At 45.6% G+C, this 21,435-nt stretch overlaps 1 protein-coding gene across 1 annotated transcript in view; it reads right to left on the bottom strand.

The window, feature by feature from the left end:
- The window catches only part of TET3 (tet methylcytosine dioxygenase 3), a 110,094-nt gene extending 103,854 nt beyond the window's left edge, over positions 1 to 6,240 (bottom strand). Inside the window, exon 1 of the mRNA XM_053401462.1 lies at positions 4,941 to 6,240. Coding sequence (XP_053257437.1) covers positions 4,941 to 5,255 — 315 coding nt within the window. The 5' untranslated portion in view covers positions 5,256 to 6,240. The remainder of the gene's footprint in view (positions 1 to 4,940) is intronic.
- Between the last annotated feature and the right edge of the window lie 15,195 nt (positions 6,241 to 21,435).

The following is a 21,435-nucleotide window of genomic DNA, read 5'->3' as shown; positions in this document are numbered from 1 at the left end:
CTCGAACACATCTACTCTTGTCTAAAAGAATTGAGGATTCACTTGCCTAGGCTCTTGTCTGCAAGAGAAAACAGAAGTCTATAGGAATGTGCCTGGACCTGGAAGGGTTAAGCCACTACCACTGAGTGGCAAATATCCCCTTTTCGAGGCAAGGTGTTCAAGAGGATGATGGCTGTCCAGATTCCAGCACACTTGGAGGAGGCTGAATAATGGGATACATTTCAATCTGACTGCAGTGGGACCTGGCTCGTTCTTCATGCCTTCTCCCCAGCTTTTGATACCACTGACCACAGTATAATGGAGCAGCTCAAGGAGAAGGGGGTTGGGGGCACTGTACTTCAGAAAATAGTGATGGGGGCACTGTCCAATGCAATTGATGGGAGTTGTCATGTGGTGTCCCACAGGCTTTTATCTTGCCTATCATGTTATTAACATCTATATGAAACCTCTGGGAGCTGTCATCAGGAGATATGGAGTGTGGTGTTACAGATATGTAGATGACACCCATCTCTGTTCCATCTGAATCAGGAGAGGTGCCTGAGATGCTAGACAGGTGTTTGGAGGCAATGATGGACTGGATGTGGGCAAAAACTTTGAGGCTGAATCCTGAAGAGACACAGATGTTATGTGCTCCAAGTTCTCAAATCCAGGAGATGGGAAGATGGCCTGTTCTGGATGGGGGTACTCCTGTTCCAACATTGTCACTGGAGCCTACAAATGTGTATTTGCAGCGGCAGCTGTTTCGTCAGCTACAGCCCCTTTGGGACTGAGATGCCTTGGCCATAGTACTCCATGCTTTGATGACTTCCAGACTAGACTATTGCAATGTGCTTTATGGGAGGTTGCCCTCGAAGATGGCTTGGAAACTTCAACTGGTTCAAAACACAGTGGTCAGTTAAGTGGCTGGGGTTGCCTCCTATAGCCTCGATCTAAAACAGCTGCATTGGCTGCCAGTTGATTTCAGGGCCCATTCAAAGTGCTTATGCTCAAGTCTAAAGCCCAAAGTGACTTTGGCTCCAAATAGCTGGAAAGCTGCCTCCTTTCCTGCAGATTCTCTAGGGCACGGGTGTAAAACACAAGGCCCGCGGGCCGAATCCGGCCCGCCAGACCTCGTCATGTGGCCCTTGTAGCCGCCGCCGGCCACCAGCCTTCACCTTTTATTCTCGCTTTTTTTTTTTGACACAAGAAAGCCGCCTCTTCAGCGCATGTGCGGCAGCCTACAAGCCAGAGAACGTCTGCCCTCTAGCGGCGCCGGCCGTTCTACACAGGAAACCTCCACTTTACATGCATTCAGGAAACCTCCACTTGTTTTTATATTGAGCGCATGCCATCCTGTGATGTGACAGATCCAACGGCTGCCTGAACCTTTCTCTCCTGTACTGTAAGTCCTACAGATACAACCGGCCCTTTGAGGGTGACCAAACTGCTGAAGCGGCCCCCGATGAATTTGAGTTTGACACCCCTGCTCTAGGGTGTTAAGCACAGCAGAGGAGGCCCACATAGTAGTTCTACCTCCTTCAAAGTTTGGGGGGAGTATTTTCTATGGCAGCCTCTGCTGTGGAATTCACTCTGCACAGAGATGCCTCTGGTACCTTCATTATATGACTTTTGGTGAATGCTGAAGACACATCTCTTTACCTTGACACCTGAGATAACAAATGTAACAAATGTAATAATAATAATAATAATTACAAGAAGACCCAGATGCTGAAGGTGGACGAGGTGTTACCTCTTAACCTTCCATGAAGAGAAATTAACAATCACTAACAACCTGCTCTGTTGGGCAAGGAGCAGTATTAGAAACTCAGAAGTATAAGGCGAAAGATTTATACAATCTGAAGAGAAACCAGAGTCTTCAGACTTGGAGAAATTTTGAAAGACGTCCCGAAATATCTTTTGGATCTTAGTTTTAACTACGGAGATTTGGTTGCCCTGTCGAGAAGGAATAAAATCATCTCTAGGTGGGAGTTTCCCCGAGATCTACTCTTCAGTCTCAAAGGAAGGAAAATAAAAATAAGATCAGTAGAAGACAAAGTAAAGTGTATGTATAAATACGAAGAAGACTTGCAGAAGGGACTTGGAAAAGAGTTAAGAGCCTCGGACAGAAGATTATCAGGTTGATGGACTATATGGAATTGGCCGAAATGACTGGCAGAATCCGAGACCAGGGAGAAGAGATGGTGGAAGAAGATTGGAAAAAGTTTAAAGACTATTTATGGAAATATTGTAAAATTAATGAGTGTTAGAAAAATGTTGGAATGAAGTTATATGGCTTTAGTAGAAATGTTAGAAGGAATTAAGTACAAATAGATTATTGGAGTATTAAAGGGAAAATAAGGTTAAAATATGTTAAGACAATTATATGACAGAAAATAGAGGAAGATGGAAAGGAATTGCTGAAACAATTAATAGAAAAGGAATACAAAAAGGGAGGTGTGAGGAGGTCGCTGAAACAAGTGAATGTAAGATATGATATTGAAATGGTATGATGTGTGTTTTAAATTGTTTTTGCTTTGTTTTGTTTAGTTTATTGTGTTAATGTCGTGTTGTGTATTGTTTATACATTGTATTGTATTGTTTTTTCTTTTTTATTTTTTTCCTTTCCTTTTTTCTTTTTTGTAATGTTTAAAAGTAATAAATATTATTTTTTTTAAAAAAAAGAAACTCAGAAGTATAAACTAATCACCAAATGACACCTTAAACCTAGGTTACGGTCGCCGCAACAGAATGTCAAGGTGCCATTTTTTCACCAATGAAGTTTCTTCTTCTTCTTCATTTCATTTATATCCTGCTTTATATTTTAAAGCAAAAATCTCAAAGCCATCTACAACACGTTGAAATATAATACAAAATAAAATAATCCAGAATAAAACAAATTCAAGCTTCAAGGAAAATATTTCAGATCCTTCTCTGAGTTACATTTTGCTTTCCCCATATTTATTTATTTACTTAATTCATATAGCTGCCCCATAGCAGAGGTACTCCAGGAAGCCAGTGTGGAGTAGTGGTTAGAGTGCCAGACTAGGACCTGGGAGATCAGGGTTCAAATCCCTACTTAGTCATGAAACTCACTGGGTGACCCTGGGCCAGTCACAGCCTCTTAAGCTACCTCACTGGGTTGTTGTAGGGATTAACTGAGGAAGGGAGTAAACTACGTACTCCTTGGATAAAAATGTGAGATACTGTATAAATGCAATAAATAAGTTATTCTGCTTACTTGCTTAAGGAAGCTGGAAGGACATGCCAGATGGAGATGTCAGTCAGCAACCTGGCATCCAGAAATCTCCATGTGGTCACAAAATGCACCTGACTAATTTCTAACACTGGCACAGAGGGCTCCTTCACATGGAAAAAAGTGAACAGAAAAGAGTCTTGTGCAAATTACAACTTCCCATGGCCGCATCTCAACATTGAATCACATGCAAAGCAGTCACAGAGCAATGACCTCCAGCATGTGCTACCATACTATCCAATAAAATCAACTTTGAAAGTGCATTGCCTTCATGGCGTTTAGCAGCAGCGTAGTTTGCTTTTGCTGCTTCTACAGTTTCCCATATTCTGATAAGAGGAAGCAGCTTAAAGTCTTCCACCCACATGAGTTGCTATTATGTCATGGTACTAGCAATTCATGACACACCTCCCATCTGGCTGAACATCATGTGTCTAATTGCTAACCATGATGTAACAACTACCTTTATACGGACAGAATCCCTTATTAAACATTCGCTTGCAGGAAGGGCAGCAGATGCTTTCACGATACAGTGGTACCTCGGGTTAAGAACTTAATTCATTCTGGAGGTCCGTTTTTAACCTGAAACTGTTCTTAACCTGAGGTACCACTTTAGCTAATGGGGCCTCCCGCTGCTGCCGCGCCGCCGTTGCGCAAATTCTGTTCTCATCCTGAAGCAAAGTTCTTAACCCGAGGTACTATTTCTGGATTAGCTGAGTCTGTAACCTGAAGCGTCTGTAACCCGAGGTACCACTGTACCCAGCTATGAGCTACACTATCCAGACTGAAGTGCAGGCAGCTGCTCTCTAGAAGCTCCCACCACTCACTTTGGTAGTAAGAAAGCAAGCATAGCTCCATTGGTAGAGCATGAGACTCTTACGCTCAGTGTCGTGAGTTCAACTCCCACATTAGCCAAAAGATTCCTACATTGCAGGGAGCTATATGACCCTTGCGGTCTCTTCCAACCCTACCATTCTATCATTCTAAGACTTAGAGGCTTTCCCAAGAGGGTTTTGGCCCAACAATACAGTACAAGCAACCATTTCAAAAACATGTTTTTAGGGAGACTGACAAGGCAGAACACAGTAAGAGGAGTGCACCCCATGATGAACCCTCAAAATGGCACACAGCTGTGGCTCTTCCAACTATGTTCTATAGTCAACCACAATTCTAGTTCGCTCACCCTTTTGCAGACCACCACCTATAGCAGTTAGGTGGGGACGGTGTTCAACAAGTGCCTTGGTCCAAATGCATCCTACCCAGGAATCAAATTCTGGTCCATTCAGTTTTCTTCATCCCCCTTCCATTCTTTGAACACAGTCACTTGCAGAAGAGGATAGCAGCCACTTCTTTTTAAACATTAAAAGTTTACACTGAAAAGTGGGCTGTCTCTCAGGTTACTCCTAAGAAACCTCTCGCTCTTCAGCCACTGCCCTATGCTATTCCTCACTGTAGTTTCACAGAGCATCTGAAAGGAACCCACAGGTGGCCCCAGATCCACACTTCTGCCAGTGCCACAGTGGGAGCTGAGCCACATCTCACAGATCATGTGCAACTGGGCACAATCCAAGAGTGCACATCCTCTTCAATATTGCAAAGGGTGCCGGGGCTCCCGTCACTCCCAGACTGAGCAGTGCCACAGAAGCCCAGCAACAGAAGGAATCCCTTCAAACAAACATCTAAGAAAACATCTAAGAAGAGGAACACTTACCTCTCTCATGCATCCCAGTTTCTTTTTCTTCAGAGCTTCACATTTCCTCATCTTGCAGACCTGGTGGCTGGTTCTTCGATTCACACAATGGGTGCAAGTCCCACAGTTTTCCTTCCTTAAGCAAGGTGCGCAGAGCCCACAGCGCTTTCGTTTCTTCCGGGACTGGGAGGCAGAGTCCACACCAATGCAGCCCTCATTCTGCACTGTTGTTGGGAAGCCACTGCTGGCTGTGCTCAGCATCTCACTGTAGTCAGGGTACTGACAGGCCCCCTCCAGGGTGCTGCTAAGTGGCGGCCCTAAATAGATCTTTTTCATGACTTTGCAGTGGCAGAGAACGGCAATGGAGCCAGCTTTGGGTGATGCCCTGGCATGAAGCTGTGCAAGACTTTGTACCTCTTCAGAACAAAGATCTTAAAAACACCTTGGTGAATAATTTGGGTTACCTAATGAGTCCAACTGGCTCCAACAACAAAAAATATATACTATTCTCCTTGCTGTACTTCATCTACATTTCTTTCCCGATATTCTCTCTCTTCTCAGGGTGCTACACCCCCAAATGCTGGGATCTTTAGGACAACAGAGGTCAGAGGTGCTCTGCACATGGACCATCCTGGAGAGTAGAGAACTTTGGACAGGGTGAGTATCAAGAGAGAGTTCAGTTGGAGCCTCCACAGCTGGTGGTCCAAAGTCAGGCTTCCTCAGCAAAGGATTCCAAAGAGGAATGGGGCCGGAGTGGGGGCCATTACTCACAGCACCCCCTCCATATGCACATCAAGGTTGGAGACACACGTCAGCCCAAGCTCATTCCACATCGAACTGGTGGCAACACAGCACTCTTGGGTTTCCAAGACAGCAAAAATTTTAAAAAGTGTCGTTTTTTATTTGTTTTGAGGAGAAGGAAGCTCTTCCCTGGGAACGCCCTTTAAAAACTTTAGAAACGCGACCCTCCCCCACCCCCACGCGAGATCCCAGCGGGAATCCACTCCCTGGTGGAAAGATCTTCCTCCTCCTGAAGCCTCGCAGGCAAAGCTTGAGAGAACTTTTCTCCCTCCTCCTTTTGCTTCCTAAAAGACTCTCATTCCGCCAGAGAAGAGGGGGTTGTGTTTCGGGCCAAGTAGTCTCTCGGCTGGTCGCGCCCCCAGACGGAGCTTCCAAACGCCGCCCCCGCCCAAGACACAAAGGAGCCCTTTATTACCACCAGCACCAGACGCCGCCGCCGCCGCCTCCTCCTGGGAAGGGGAACCGCTAGGATCGGGCCCGTGGGGTCGGGGGGGAGGCCGGGAGCCCCCGCCTGCAGCTTGCTCGGCGGGGCGGCGGAGCAGGAGGAAGCGCACGTTGCTGCTGCTGCTGCTGCTGCTGCTTCTTTGTTCTGGAGGTGCCTCTCTCTCCCCCCCCCCCGCGGTTGCTGGGCGGGGGCTGGGCCGGGCCGGGGGGAGCAGCGAGCGGCCTGCTGCCGGCGCGGGGCTGACTCAGCCGTGCCAGCCAGACTCGGGGCGCGCGGCACTGGCGGCTGGGCGAGCGCTGCTCCGGACCGGCCGCGCCTCGGGCTCGCCAAGTTGCAGCTCCGTGACCCGCTCCTGCCCACCGGGGTCCCCGCAGCGCGGAGGAAGGGGCCCGGCCGCGGACGCGCGCTGGTGGGAAGGAGCTCCTGGCAAGGCGGCGGGAGGGCCGGGGTCCCCTGGGTGCAGCCGCCTGGCCCCAGCCCGGCTACCGCCCTCGGCGCGCGCCTTCACACGAGACGCTTTCCAGCCCCTCTCGCGGGGTGAGGGGAGGGCGGCAGAAGAGGAAAGGAAGCCCGGGGACCCTCGACGGGCATTTTAAAAACTTGTTCGGGCCACACGCGCGCTCCGGAAAGTGGCGGCGCTCTAGAAATGCTTCTGCTTCTTGAAGAGCCGAGCCTGTTCCCGCATGAGCCATTCACACGTGCACCCACCAGCGCCCTTATTGGGCATGAGCGCCAAGGGATTCCGCTCCTGCCCAACCAAGCCCACCTTGGAAAGGGGCAAAGGGCCGCAGCTTTCAGGGGCTTTTTAAAGGGGGAAGGAGTGAAAGTGTGACGGTGCTGGGCCACTCCAGCCGTCCGGGGGGGCTCAAGTGATTAAACTTCATTCACGACAGAAGAGTAGCATCATATCAGGCGGGAAAGATGTAACCTAACCACTATATATTACTTGGTTGTGTCTGAAATTTTTGAGGGTTGGAAGAGCATCCATTCAATTACAGTCTCTCTCTCCCCCCCCCCGCAGATTAAAGTGGTACCGTCCAATCACACCTTGACCATCTCAGTGTCAAATGGACTGGATGGGCCTTTGGGATGATCCAGCAGACTCTTCTTGGGTTTTATGCTAGGTTTGGGCAGTCTCTAACCAGGCATATGCGCCCGTTCCCAATGAAGTGTATGGGGGGGGGGGAGAATGGCTGTTTCCAAAAATACATACAATGTAAGTGAAAAATCAAGAAAAATAAAATTCAGACGTTTTGCTCAGAAGAGGAGATTGTGTGTTACATGATCTGCACATCACCCTGGGCATAGCCAGGATTTACCCCCAGCTACGCCCACACACAGCGTCACAGGTCCACTGTAGTTCAGTATTATCTCATAAAATAAGTGCCTGGTGTGCTCTGGTCCATGGGGTCACGACGAGTCAGACACGACTCAACGACTAAACAACAACAAACAGTACAGCAGTTCGTCACACACTCTGCAGTTAAATCCGTTGCATCTTGATTTGTGCTGCTCTGTGGGGCTTGCCAGTGAGTAGGAGGGTGAGGATCGTAGCAATGTTCTTGTCATCTGGCAACACTGCAAAGAATATGACCTTGCCCCTCAGATGTATGGGATGCACACTCAACACACTCAATTTTATCAAGGAAATGATTTTTATTTTTGTTTTCTTGGAGAAGTGCTACACTCACCAGTTCTCCCACCCCCCACACACCAAGCACATATAGAAGAGATGGGAAAAGCAGCAGAGGGAAAGATAGGAGAGGCAGAACTTCTACTACCGTATTTTTCGCTCTATAAGACGCACCAGACCACAAGACGCACCTAGTTTTTGCAGGAGGAAAACAAGAAGAAAAAAATTCTGAATCTCAGAAGCCAGAACAGCAAGAGGGATTGCTGCACAGTGAAAGCAGCAATCCCTCTTGCTGTTCTGGCTTCAGCGATAGCTGCGCAGCCTGCATTCGATCCATAAGACGCACACACATTTCCCCTTACTTTGTAGGAGGGAAAAAATGGGTCTTATAGAGCAAAAAATACGGTAATACCTTACTCCCTTTTTGCTTTGCTCACTAAACTCCCCATATGGGACAGCTGCATATTCCTGCACTGCAGAGGGTTGGACCAGATGGTCCTCAGAGCCCCTTCCAACTATGATTCTACGAACCCTGGCATTTTATTGTTTCCTCTTAAAGCATTTTTATACCCATGTCCCCCATACCCATTTCAGAATGGCTGGCTCCATCTTTGCCCACATCCTGACAGCTACTAGTTGACCACCTTTTTCTCCTTACAAAGCTGCAATTCCCAGAGTTCCCTCGGGACAGTTAAACCACTGTGGGAATTGTAGCTCAGCGAGGGAAACACGGGTCTCTTAAGAACTCTCAGCCCCCTTAACTACAACTCCCAGAGAAATCAAGCCTCATGAGGAATGGTTGAGGGAGTTGGGAATGTTTAGCCTTGAAAAGGGGAGACTGAGGTGATAGGATAAGGTAAAGGTAAAGGTACCCCTGCCGTACGGGCCAGTCTTGACAGACTTTAGGGTTGTGCGCTCATCTCACTCTAGAGGCCGGGAGCCAGCGCTGTCCGCAGACACTTCCGGGTCACGTGGCCAGCGTCACGAAGCTGCATCTGGCGAGCCAGCGCAGCACACGGAACGCCATTTACCTTCCTGCTAGTAAGTGGTCCCTATTTATCTACTTGCACTGCTAGGTTGGCAGGCGCTGGGACCGAGCGACGGGAGCGCACCCCGCCGCGGGGATTCGAACCACTGACCTTTCGATCGGCAAGTCCTAGGCGCTGAGGCTTTTACCCACAGCGCCACCCGCGTCCCTACGAGGTGATAGGATAGCTGCCTTCAAATATATAAAGGGCCGTCTCACAGAAGATGGAGTAAGCATGTTTTTGCCTGCTCCAGAGGGGGGAGGACCCAAACCAATGGATTTAAATCATAGGAAAGTGGATTCTGACCCAGGCTTCCTCAACCTCAGCCCTCCAGAAGTTTTTGGCCTACAACTCCCATGATCCCTAGGTAGCAGGACCAGTGGTCAGGGATGATGGGAATTGTAGTCTCAAAACATCTGGAGGGCCGAGGTTGAGGAAGCCTGTTCTGACCCAGTGGTACCTCGGGGTAAGTACTTAATTCGTTCCGGAGGTCTGTTCTTAACCTGAAACTGTTCTTAACCTGAAGCACCACTTTAGCTAATGGGGCCTCCCGCTGCCACCACACCACCACTGTGCAATTTCTGTTCTCATTCTGAAGCAAAGTTCTTAACCCGAGGTACTATTTATGGGTTAGCGGAGTCTGTAACCTGAAGCGCCTGTAACTTGAAGCATCTGTAACCCGAGGTACCACTGTACTGGGATGTGGTGGACTCCCTACTGGAGGTTTTTAAGCAGAGCTTAGATGGCCATATGTCAGGGGTGCTTTAGCTATGATTCTTGCATGCAGGGGGTTGGACCCTCAGAGTCCCTTCCAACTAGCGGCATAGCGTGTGGGGTGGTGCCTGGAGCAGGAGGGTGGCTGTGCACCCAGGGGGCAGAGAATTAAGGGTGAATGAAGCCCATGCCCAGCCCACACCGCCGTCGACCCCCTACCAAGCGAGGCTGTGCTGCACCTCCTCAGACAGCCCTGCAGCATCGCAAAGCAGGGCACGGCTGGCAGAGCAGCATGAGTGCGCTACTTGGGAGCATTCCTGTTGCGCTTGCCAAGGGCTGCGGGTGGACAGCGGCACTGCAGCATGCGGCTGGCAGGGTGGCAAGGAATAAAATGCGCCAACCCCCCAAAAAATGTGCCTGGGGCAACCGCCCCTCTGGCCTCCCCACACGACGCTACTGCATCCAATTCTGCAATTCTATGATTCTTGGGGGGAAGCCATGTCTGTTAAAAGTGTTTTGATAGTGTTTTCAATGTCTGGTGTGGACGTAGTCCTAGTCTTACCCAAACAGGTCCCTCCAGAGCTGTCCATGAGTCTGTTCCTTCCTTTTTAACATACCGTATAAAGCATGTATAAAGGGACACAGATGGCGCTGTGGTGTAAACCACAGTGCCTAGAACTTGCCGATCGGAAGGTCGGCGGTTCGAATCCCTGAGATGGGGTGAGCTCCCGTTGTTCAGTCCCTGCTACTGCCCACCTAGCAGTTCGAAAGCACACCGAAGTGCAAGTAGATAAAATACGTACCACTCCAGCGGGAAGGTAAACGGCATTTCCGTGCGCTGCTCTGCTTTCACCAGAGTCATGCTGGCCACATGTCCTGGAAAAACTGTCTGCAGACAAACGCTGGCTCCCTCGGCCTGAAAGCGAGATGAGCACCGCAACCCCAGAGTCATTTGCGACTGGACTTAACTGTCAGGGGTCCTTTACCTTTATAAAGCAAAAGTCACCAGCAACAAAACCAATGCCACCTGAATGCCCTTTCAGTGCTTTCAGCTCTTTGGTCAGCTTTCCCATCAAGGCATTAGGTCAGACACACCTTTGGAGCTTGCACCTGTAATGTAATATTTGCTGATTCCCCCTTAATTCGCATGCTATAACTTGACAGTTGACAGGCTGCCAACAATAAAACACTTCAGTTCTTTATGCATCAGTTACACCTTTTTTTAGTGTTGATGTTTTTATTGGCATTTTTATTTTTATTTTTGTTATTCGCTTTGGGATGTTTTGTGGGAAGTGATTCTTAATTCATTAAACAAATAGTATGCATAGCAGCCTCCAGATTGTAAAAATAATTTTTTAAAAGCCCTCAATGTTAAAGGAGCAGCCAGCTTCCCCCGGCCTGAAGACCAACTCCTCTGAGCAGGAGCCCCTTACTTCAGATTAACTATGTGGACAGCAGTCAACCAAAAAATATTTAACTTATCACACTGATCTGGGTAGGAAAAAACATTTGACTCCAAGACATCTCCCAGCCTAACAGCGCTTCACTCCCGTGCTGGGACAGAGTTGTGTTCTTCCAGAGTCTGTCAGGCTCTGGAGCTGAAACACTTAATTAAACTCTAGTGTCAGGAAAGTGAGTTTGAAATAAAGCACCACCTAGTGTGCAGCCACAGCTTTGAACTTTTAAAATGCATTTACCAGACCAGTGAAACTCCACCGAATCTGCCTCTTGATTTTGGTGATGCACAAAATCACTTTGCTGGGGAAATAACTATTTGGTTATTTCCCCAGCAAAGCGATTTTGTGCATCACCAAAATTAAGAGGCAGATTTTTAAAAGGCCTTTTCCCTTCACCGGCATCTTATTCCAGAGTGCTGTAAACTTGTCATGTTCAGCAGGGCTCTGTGCTATCTTTTTGACTAAATTAGGAAGGTACTTCATTGTCTCCCTAGGCAGGTAAGTGCCAACAACAACAGTGAATACTTTATACTCAGCTGGCCATCAACACTTATTTGCTGTTTATTTGTTACATTTCTATCCCACCTTTCCCCTGAAGTGTTCAAAGTGGCAAACATAGCTCTCCTCCTCCCCACTTCACCCTCAGCACAACCCTGTGAGGTAGGCTAGGCTGAGAGCGCGTTACTAGCCCAAGGTCACCCAGTGAGCTTCATGACTGAGTGGGGGTTTGAACCCTGGTCTCCCCGGTCCTAGTCCAAGACTCTTACCACTACACCACACTCACACATGCTTGTGCCTTAGCCTGCACCATTTGCTTTCTTTTTTATATATATAAATATTTATTAATTTTTCACAGATTATAAAAACACAAATCACAGCAAAACAAAAGCATAAACACACACAAAACACACAAAACACCACATGTATAATTTCAAACCCTTTTTTCATAAAAGATTTTCCCGACCTCCTCATACCTCCCCTTACTGCATTCCAATTCTTAATTAATTATGATCAACAAATCCTTCCCTATTTTCTAGTAAATAAATTTTAACCTTTCTTTTCATATAACATAATGGTTACAGCATTCAACCTCATATTTTCCAAATCCACAAACGTCTCAACATTCCACAATTTTACAGTGTTTCTTAAGATAGTCTTTAAATTTCTTCCATTCTTCTTCCGATGTCTCTTTTCCCTGGTCTCGGATTCTGCCAGTCATCTCTGCCAGTCTCATATAGTCTATAACTTTCATCTGCCATTCTTCCACGGTGGGTAGTTCTTCTGTCTTCCAATACTTCGCAATCAATATTCTTGCTGCTGTTGTAGCATACATAAAGAATGTCCTGTCCTTCTTTAATACCAACTGGTCGACCATCCCCAAGAGAAAGGCCTCTGGTTTCTTCGGAAAGGTATATTTAAATACCTTTTTTATTTCATTATAAATCTTCTCCCAGAAAGCCTTAATCTTTGGGCACGTCCACCAGAGGTGAAAGAATGTACCTTCATTCTCTTTACATTTCCAACACTTATTGTCAGACAAGTGGTAAATCTTAGCAAGTTTGACTGGGGTCATGTACCACCTATAAATCATTTTCATAATATTTTCTTTCAGGGCGTTACACGCCGTGAACTTTATACCTGTGGTCCACAACCGTTCCCAGTCTTCAAACATAATGTTATGACCAATGTCTTGTGCCCACTTAATCATGGCTGATTTGACTATTTCATCCTGTGTATTCCATTTCAGCAGCAAGTTATACATTTTTGACAAGTTCTTAGTTTTGGACTCTAACAATTCTGTCTCAAGTTTTGATTTTTCCACCTGAAAACCGTTTTTCCTGTCTGACTTAAAGACCTCCAATATTTGATAATAATGAAGCCAGTCACGCAATTTATCTTTTAGTTTCTCATAACTCTGCAATTTCCATTTGTCCCCCTCTCGTTCCACAATTTCCCAATATTTCGGCCATTTCAACCCCATATTAAGCTTTTTCACAGCCTTTGCCTCCATAGGCGATAACCACCTAGGAGTTTTATTTTCCAGCAAATCCTTATATTTTGTCCAGACATTATATAATGCTTTCCTGACAATATGGTTTTTAAAAGCTTTATGGGCTTTAACCTTGTCGTACCACAAATATGCATGCCACCCAAAAATGTTATTAAATCCTTCTAAGTCCAAGATATCTGCATTCTCAAGTAGTAGCCATTCCTTCAACCAGCAGAAAGCTGCTGATTCATAATAAAGTTTTAAGTCTGGCAGGGCAAATCCCCCTCTTTCTTTTGCATCAGTTAATATCTTAAATTTTATTCTGGGCTTTTTGCCCTGCCAGACAAATTTAGAAATATCTCTTTGCCACTTCTTGAAACAATCCATCTTATCCACAATCTGCAAAGTTTGGAACAAAAATAACATTCTAAGCAATACATTCATTTTTATAACTGCAATTCGACCCAACAAGGAAAGCTTCAATTTCGTCCAAATTTCCAAGTCTTTTTTCACTTCTATCCAACATTTTTCATAATTATCTTTAAATAAATTCAAATTTTTAGTTGTCATATTTATCCCCAGATATTTCACTTTCTTAGCCACCGTTAAACCTGTCTCATTCTGAAACCTATCCCTTTCCATAGGTGTTAAGTTTTTCTCCAAAACCTTAGTTTTAGTTTTATTCAATTTAAATCCTGCTACTTGACCAAGCTCTTGAATTAGTTCTAAAACCCTTTTTGTACTAGATTCTGGCTCTTGTAAAGTAAGTACTAAGTCATCTGCAAATGCTCTCAATTTATATTGTTTAACTCCGACCTGAATCCCCCTAACCAACTGATCACTTCTAATCCTATTTAGCAAAACCTCCAGGACCGATATAAAAAGTAATGGAGAGATTGGGCACCCCTGACGTGTTCCTTTTTCTATCTTAAAGTCCTCTGTAACCACATTGTTCACAATTAGTTTAGCTTTCTGTTCTGAATATATTGCACCAATACCATTTTCAAATCCTTGACCTACCCCCATCCCCTGAAGATTTTTCTTCATGAAACTCCAAGAAATATTGTCAAAAGCTTTCTCCGCATCAACAAATATAAGGACAGCTTTAGTGTTTATGTTCACTTCTAACATTTCCAAAATGTCTATAATGTTCCTTACATTGGCTGACAAATGTCTTCTCGGGAGAAAGCCCGCTTGGTCCCCATGAATCACCTCTGTCAAAACCTTCTTCAGTCTGTTAGCTAAAATATCAGCAAATATTTTGTAATCCACATTCAATAGCGAGATGGGACGGTAGTTCCTAAGCTGAGTCTTTTCTGTCTCCGTCTTTGGTATTAGTGTAATGTAGGCCTCTTTCCACGAATCCGGTGCCCTTTTCCCCTCCAAAATTTCGTTACAAACTTCCTTCATTGGTTGTATAATCCACTCCTTCAACATCTTATAGTACTTGGAAGTGAGTCCGTCTGGTCCTGGAGATTTGCCCAATTGCATCTTTTGAATGGCCCCTTCTATTTCTTGTTCAGTTATTTTCTGGTTCAACACATTTTTATGTTCCTGAGAGATTTTTTTGTAATCCATACTTTTCAATAAATTGGTCTATGTCCTCTTCTTTCTGCGGCCCTTGTGAGTATAGTTGTTTAAAATATCTTTGAAAACAATTTCTAATCTCATTGGGCTTATGAATACTCTTTCCTTCCACTTCTAGACTTGAGACCATATTTAATTTTTGTCTTTTACGTAATTGCCAAGCCAGAAGTTTACCGCATTTATCAGCTGATTCAAATGTCTTTTGTTTCATTTGTTTAATTTTCCACTCTATTTCTTGATTCATCAATTCCATATATTGTGTTTGATAAAGTTTAATTTCTCTCAAAATCTCTTGGGACTTTGGTTTTGATCTTAATCTTTTTTCTCCATCCTTTATCTTCTCCAGAATCTTATCTTTTTTTTCATTCTGCATTCTCTTTTGGATTGCATTTTGTTGTATCAAAAATCCTCTCATTACGGCTTTGCTTGCGTCCCAAATTACTCTTTTCTCCACATTAGTATTCATGTTTATTTCAAAATAATCTCTCAGGGTTTTTTGGGCCTTTTTGTATACCTCTTGATCTCTAAACAAGTTGTCATTCATTCTCCATCTAAAAGTGCCAGTTGTTGTTTGTTTCATTACCATTTTTACTGGGTTGTGGTCGGAGCACGTTTTTGGGCAGATTTCCACTTTTTTTATCTTTGATGCCATTCCTCTAGTGACCCAAATTTGGTCGATTCTAGTCCATGTCAATTTGGCTTCGGAAAAGAAGGTTCCCTCTCTTTCAAGGGGGTTCTTTGTTCTCCATATATCAATCAGATCCATATTGTCAGTCATTTCAAAAAATGTTTTTGGTAGTCTTCCATCCTTGGTCAATGTTTGTCTTTGAGTTTTGTCCATGTTCGTCGAAACTACTCCATTCATATCTCCCATCATTATTAAGTTATAGTCCAGACAGTCCAACAAAGTCTCATGCAACTTCTTAAAAAATTCTGATTTCCCCTCATTAGGTGCATATATTCCCACAATCAAGAATTTTTCTCCTTGAACTTGAATTTCAATTGCCAAGAATCTTCCTTGTTCATCCTTAAACATAAATTTTGGTGACAGTTTCTCTTTTGCATATATCACAATTCCTCTTTTTTTAACTCTGTCAGATGAAATAAATTCTTGTCCCAATCTCTTATTCACTAATAGTTTCCTATGTGACCTTGTCACATGAGTTTCTTGCAAACAAATCAAGTCCAATTGTTCTTTCTTTAAAATATGAAAAACAGCTTTCCTCTTTCGGGGCATGTTAAGTCCATTACAATTCCAGCTTAGAAGTTGCAAGGCCATGATGGGACTATTTAATTCCTCCTACTGCTCCAAGGCGTTGTTCTTCCTCTGTCGGTGGCGACAATCCAAATGATAGGTTTGCAATGTCCAGGATGTCTTTCTCTGATACTCCCGGCCCTCCTCCAAGTTCCACCTCCTTTTGTAGATCCTCTTCGTGATCTCTCAAAAATAGATCTTTCTCACTCAGGGATCTTATTCTTATCTTCCTTCCTTTATACTTGAAAGATAGGCCTTGTGGGTATTCCCATCTGAAGAATATCTTATTTTTTTTCAGTAAAATAGTCAGATCCTTGTAGTTTGCCCTTACGTCCAAGATATGTTTTGGAATATCTTTGTAAATCTCCACGTGGGAATCCTCAATCTCCAGAGATCTTTGATAATGTAAATTTAAGATCTTATCTCTTTCTTCTTTAGATCTTAATGTTATCAAACAGTCTCTTGCTCTGTTTTTCCTTTGTTTCGTACCAAGTCTGAATGCACTCACTATTTTGAATTCTTCTTGCTCCAGATCCTGTTGCCAAAAATCCACAAATTCTTTTGTTATGAACTCCACCAAGTTGTCCCCCTCTTTTTCTGGAATAAATCTTATCCTTAAATTCCTTTCTTTCCTTTGTAATTCAATCATAGACAAAGTCAGGTCGTGTTCCTCCAATCTCTTGACAACCGGTGGTATCCTCTCCTGAGTAGCCACAGCAATATCTCTTGCTTCTTCTGCAATTTTTCTGGTGGTGGCTGAATCTTCCAAAAGTCTTGCAATAGTCTCAGTATTAGAATTCACTTTACTTCCAAGATCATCAATGCTTTTTGTATTCAAATCAATTTTTTTTACTAGCTCAGCCACTTGTTTGTTAGTTTCTGAGACTTGTTTATTAGTTTCCACCACTTGTCTACTAGTCTCAATCCCCTGCCTGGTCAAATTTTCCAAAGATACATTTATTTTATTAAGAGCTTGGGCCAGGGGATCTTCTGCAGACATTGCTCTGGCTTTTATTTGAGATGCAACAGCTGCTCCTGTGCCACCCGACGTTGAAGCCCTTCGTTGATGAGAACTGTCAGTTTTGTATTGTCTACCAGATCTTAAACTTGCTTTCTCTTCAAATTTCCCCTTCTCTCTATCCATAACACTCTCATTCAAAGCCAAGGTCACTTCCAAGACTTCTACTTTCGTTTCTTAAGGGAAATTTCCACTCAGCTTTACTGTGTTGTCTCCATTAGTAATGTAGCAAAGAATGTCCACTAGGGGGTATAACAATAATTTTTTTGTATCTTGTTAAAGTCCTTTTTCCAGTTTGCCACAGTTTCAAACTGTTAAAAATGTTATTTTGTATTTAACGTCTCTCCTGAAGTAATGTATCTTATGCAGAGTTAATGTAACAACTTTTCCTAGTGCGTTGACAGCCCTTCATTAATTCCCTTGTCCCAGCAGTCCGACTCCAGCAAATCAAAACATCGGTAGCTTTTCCCCTTTAGGGTCGTACCTTTCTTGCAGGTACCCAAAAGTTCAATCTCCCCTCCCCTTCGCACCTGCCTGCCAGGGGTGGGGGGTAATCTTCAAACGGTAGATTTTCGACTTTAAAAAGGATCTTATCTTTAGTTACAGCTTACAGTGTCTTTGTTTTAAATCTTTACAGCAGGGAGAGGCAGACTTCCTTTTTGTACCTTTCCCGTGATAGTTCCAATTTTTAACTAATAAAGCATTAGTAAGTCCAATCTGTTCATCCTACTCACGAGTAGTTGCTTTGATCCGAATTCCATAGAAGAAATTAGCGCTCTCCGATCATGGCGATGCGGCTTCACTCCACAGGCTGTATCCGACCCTCAGCACCGCGCCGCTCTCCCGTCGTCGCTCCGAAGCCTTTAAAAAGGCTCTTTTGCGGTACGGGGGGGGCGCAAAAGGTGCCCACCGGGTCTTTTAGCTCACAGGAATCCGCTCCTGTGATTTTTAAGGGTCCCCGCTTCGCCGTAGCGGCAGGACCCGAACCCGCGGAGCAGGCCTCCCTCGGAGCTCCGAGGGAAATCCGCCATTAATCGCTGGCGCTAACCGGAAGTCGCCTGCACCATTTGCTTTCCAACTGCGCGGACAAAAACTGGCCAGCAGCCATCACTGTGACATCAGGGGATTGGCATGTGGGGAGTCCCACCCACCTGTCAAACTTGGCTTGGTGTATTTGTTGGGGGGGGGGCTGGGAGAAAGAGAGAGGAACAGAGGGGGAAAGGAAGAGCAAGAAGGTTCTACTCCTGTTGGCAGGATCCAGGTTCTCACCCCTGCTTTAGAGAACAGGCTGCACACTCAAAGCCATTGGGCCAGAAAGCAGGGAACTGTTTCAGCGTCAGTCAAAAGTGTAAACTGCTGGATGCACATGACATGAGCGGCTAGAGGAGAAACAAAAGGAAATACCTGGCTGGTTAGCAGCCCTTCGGAGACAGCAGTGGGGAAATGGCAGAGAAGGACTCCTTTGGATCAGACCAAAGGCCCATCAAGCCCAGTTTTGTTTCCATAGCCACCAACCTTGTGGCCCTTGTGGTCTCTTCCAACTCTATGATTCTATGGAGGTCTTCAAGCAGAGGCTTGACAACCATATGTCAAGAGTGCCCTTGTGACCCTTGTGGTCTCTTCCAACTCTATGATTCTATGGAGGTCTTTAAGCAGAGGCTTGACAACCATATGTCAAGAGTGCCCTTGTGGCCCTTGTGGTCTCTTCCAACTCTATGATTCTGATTCTATGGAGGTCTTTAAGCAGAGGCTTGAAAACCATATGTCAGGAGTGCTCTGATGGTGTTTCCTGCTTGGCAGGGGGTTGGACTCGATGGCCCTTGTGGTCTCTTCCAACTCTATGATTCTATGAACCTTTAGGTGCCTTTGGCAAGTGCATGAAGAAGATCGGTGTGCCTGGTCACCCTCCCTGCACATGTTCCTCAGGAACAGGTTTTCAGAGGCATCCACCTCTGAACTTGGAGGGAGCATATTGTTGCATGCACCCCAATCTCAAAGTGGCAAGAGATTTCAGGGTCAATTCTCTCAGATCTTGCAACCCCACAATCCGTTTAACATTAGAGTAAGATCAGGGACTGACAAGGGAACTGAGGTGGGGGGCTCCCCAAGGCTTTTGCAAGCCACCTTCCTCTCCCCTTTTAAGCTCCCAATCACTGCTCTAAACCACAGCTGGGAAAGAGACTCCCTGTCTGAAAACCCAAGAGCAGACAATTATGAGCTAGACGGACCAGTGGCCTGATTCAGTGTAAGGCAGCTTTCTATGTTGCTGTCCAAACTTAGATTTTGCAAGCCCACATCCAGGAGTGCACTGGGGGGGGTGGCTATGAGCAAAATCCACTCTTACATCTACTCAAGACAGAAACCACTGCCTTTTTTCAATGCAAAGAGCGTTTGTTGCTATCACTTTCCTATTCCTCATATTAACTACAGAAACACCATTACAACTAGGGAGGGCCTTAGTTCAATAATACTTGCTCTGCATGCAGAAGGTTCAAATCCAAGCACCCACAGGCAGGACTGGGAAAGACCCCTTGTCAGAAACTCTGGAGGGTCACTGCTAGTCTGTGTGGACAACACTGAGCTTGGCTGGACTAAGGATCTGACTCATGGGACTGCACCCATGAGTGTTCCATTAGCACAAAGATTTGTGCAACAAAAGTCCCCCTCTCTCCTGCCCCTGTGTGTGACCCAAACCCTCCCTAAATCTGCTCCAGAGGATTGGAGTGAACCCCGGAACAAATCAGGGGGGTGCAAAGGGTGGAGGAGTTCCATCACACGAGCGCTAATAGAACAAGTTACTTAACACCACACTGGATGCAACCCAGGAAAAGATACCTGTCTGTGTATATGTATATAATTAACCTCAGAGGTCAGAAGGAGAAATGCAGCCGGGGTTGTGGGGAATTTCTCAGCACATTCCCTGCTGCCTATCAGCTGTAGGGAGGGAGCAGGCCTTCAGGTGCCCCTCTGCACACAAACCCCAGAAGTTTGAAGGAAAAGGGGGCTGCTGAAGGCTTTTCTCTCCCCTTCCCTTCAGAGAGCAGTGTCTTGAGGGGTCTCCTGCCCACCCCCACTCTTCCCCCCAGGCTCTGCTGCCCCAACCCCCCACTGCTCTTTCACTCTCTGCCCAGCCAGCCTAAGTCTGTCCTCACACTGTATTTTGCAGCAGCAAGAAACTGGTGGCCACGTGAACTGCGGCAGGACAACTTTTCCTTTACAAAAATATTGTACACCATGAGATATAATATGAAATGAAAGGGTGCTTTTCAAGTCCTGCCCTCCCCCACCACCGTCACCAGCAGAACAAGAACTAAGGCCATCAGAAGAGCTTGCTGGATCATCTAGCCTGGCATCCTGTTCTGAGGGGCCAAGCAGATGCCTGTGGGGAACCCACAAGGAGCACCTGAGTGCATGCAGCCCTCTCCCCTCCTCTGGCTTAGACTGAGCAACTGGTGTTGAGAAGCACTGCTGACTCCAGCGATGGAGGCAGAGCAGAGGCAGGATGTGTGGGAGCCATCACTGTCTCCTGTGGGAGCAGGTTCCCTAGTGTGTGAAGAATGACTTTTTAAAATCTTCCAACTTCACTGGATGTCTACAAGTTCTAGTGTTATGAGAGGAAGGCAAACTTTTATTTACTCCCTTTCTCCGTGTTTAAAGTTACTCGTTTTACTGATTTAACTGTTGTTGTTTAGTTGTGTCCGACTCTTCGTGACCCCCTGGACCAGAGCACGCCAGGCACTCCTGTCTTCCACTGCCTCCCTCATGCTGGTGGCTTTGAGAACACTAGCCAACCATCTCGTCCTCTGTCGTCCCCTTCGCCTTGTGTCCTCCATCTTTCCCAAAATCAGGGTCTTTTCCAGGGAGTCTTCTCTTCTCATGAGGTGGCCAAAGTAATGGAGCCTCAGCTTCAGGATCTGTCCTTCCAGTGAGCACTCAGGGCTGATTTCCTTCAGAATGGATGGGTTTGATCTTCTTACAGTCCACGGGACTCTCAAGAGTCTCCTCCAGCACCAGAATTCAAAAGCATCCATTCTTTGGCGATCAGCCTTCTTTATGGTCCAGCTCTCACTTCCATACATCACTACTGGGAAAACCACAGCTTTAACTATACGGACCTTGATTTAACTGTAGCATTTTACAAATTTGAGAAGAATGCAGTTATCTACAAACGAAAGGTTTAACAGCGTACTGAATCTTTTAAAAAGCACATTATAGTGGTACAGAAGCAGCCTTCCTCTTAATAGGGGAGGCTGAGATGAGTAGAAGACTGGAACACAGAAGTCAAATCATTTTAAGATTTGGCTTAAGATGAGCTTGAGTCTACATGGCTGACACCACTTCTGTGGTTGCTCCCATTCAACTCCAAGAAGCATGTACCGTATTTTTCGCACCATAGGACGCACCGGACAATAGGACGCACCTGGTTTTAGAGGGGGGAGAACAAGGGGAAAAAAATTTTCCGCTCTCTGCCCAGCGCCCCTTCAGTGAAGCAGCAGGAGGCGCTGCGCAGAGAGTGGGAAAATTTCCCCCCTCTTGTTTTCCCGCTCTAAAACAAGGTGCCGTTTAAGGTGCGTTCAGGCAGCTACCT

This window comes from Podarcis raffonei, chromosome 8 (genome assembly GCF_027172205.1).
Source record: "Podarcis raffonei isolate rPodRaf1 chromosome 8, rPodRaf1.pri, whole genome shotgun sequence".
In the NCBI taxonomy this organism is placed as follows: Eukaryota; Metazoa; Chordata; class Lepidosauria; order Squamata; family Lacertidae; genus Podarcis; species Podarcis raffonei.
The sequence above is the reverse complement of the archived record's forward strand: the minus strand, read 5'-3'. Positions and strand labels throughout refer to the sequence as shown.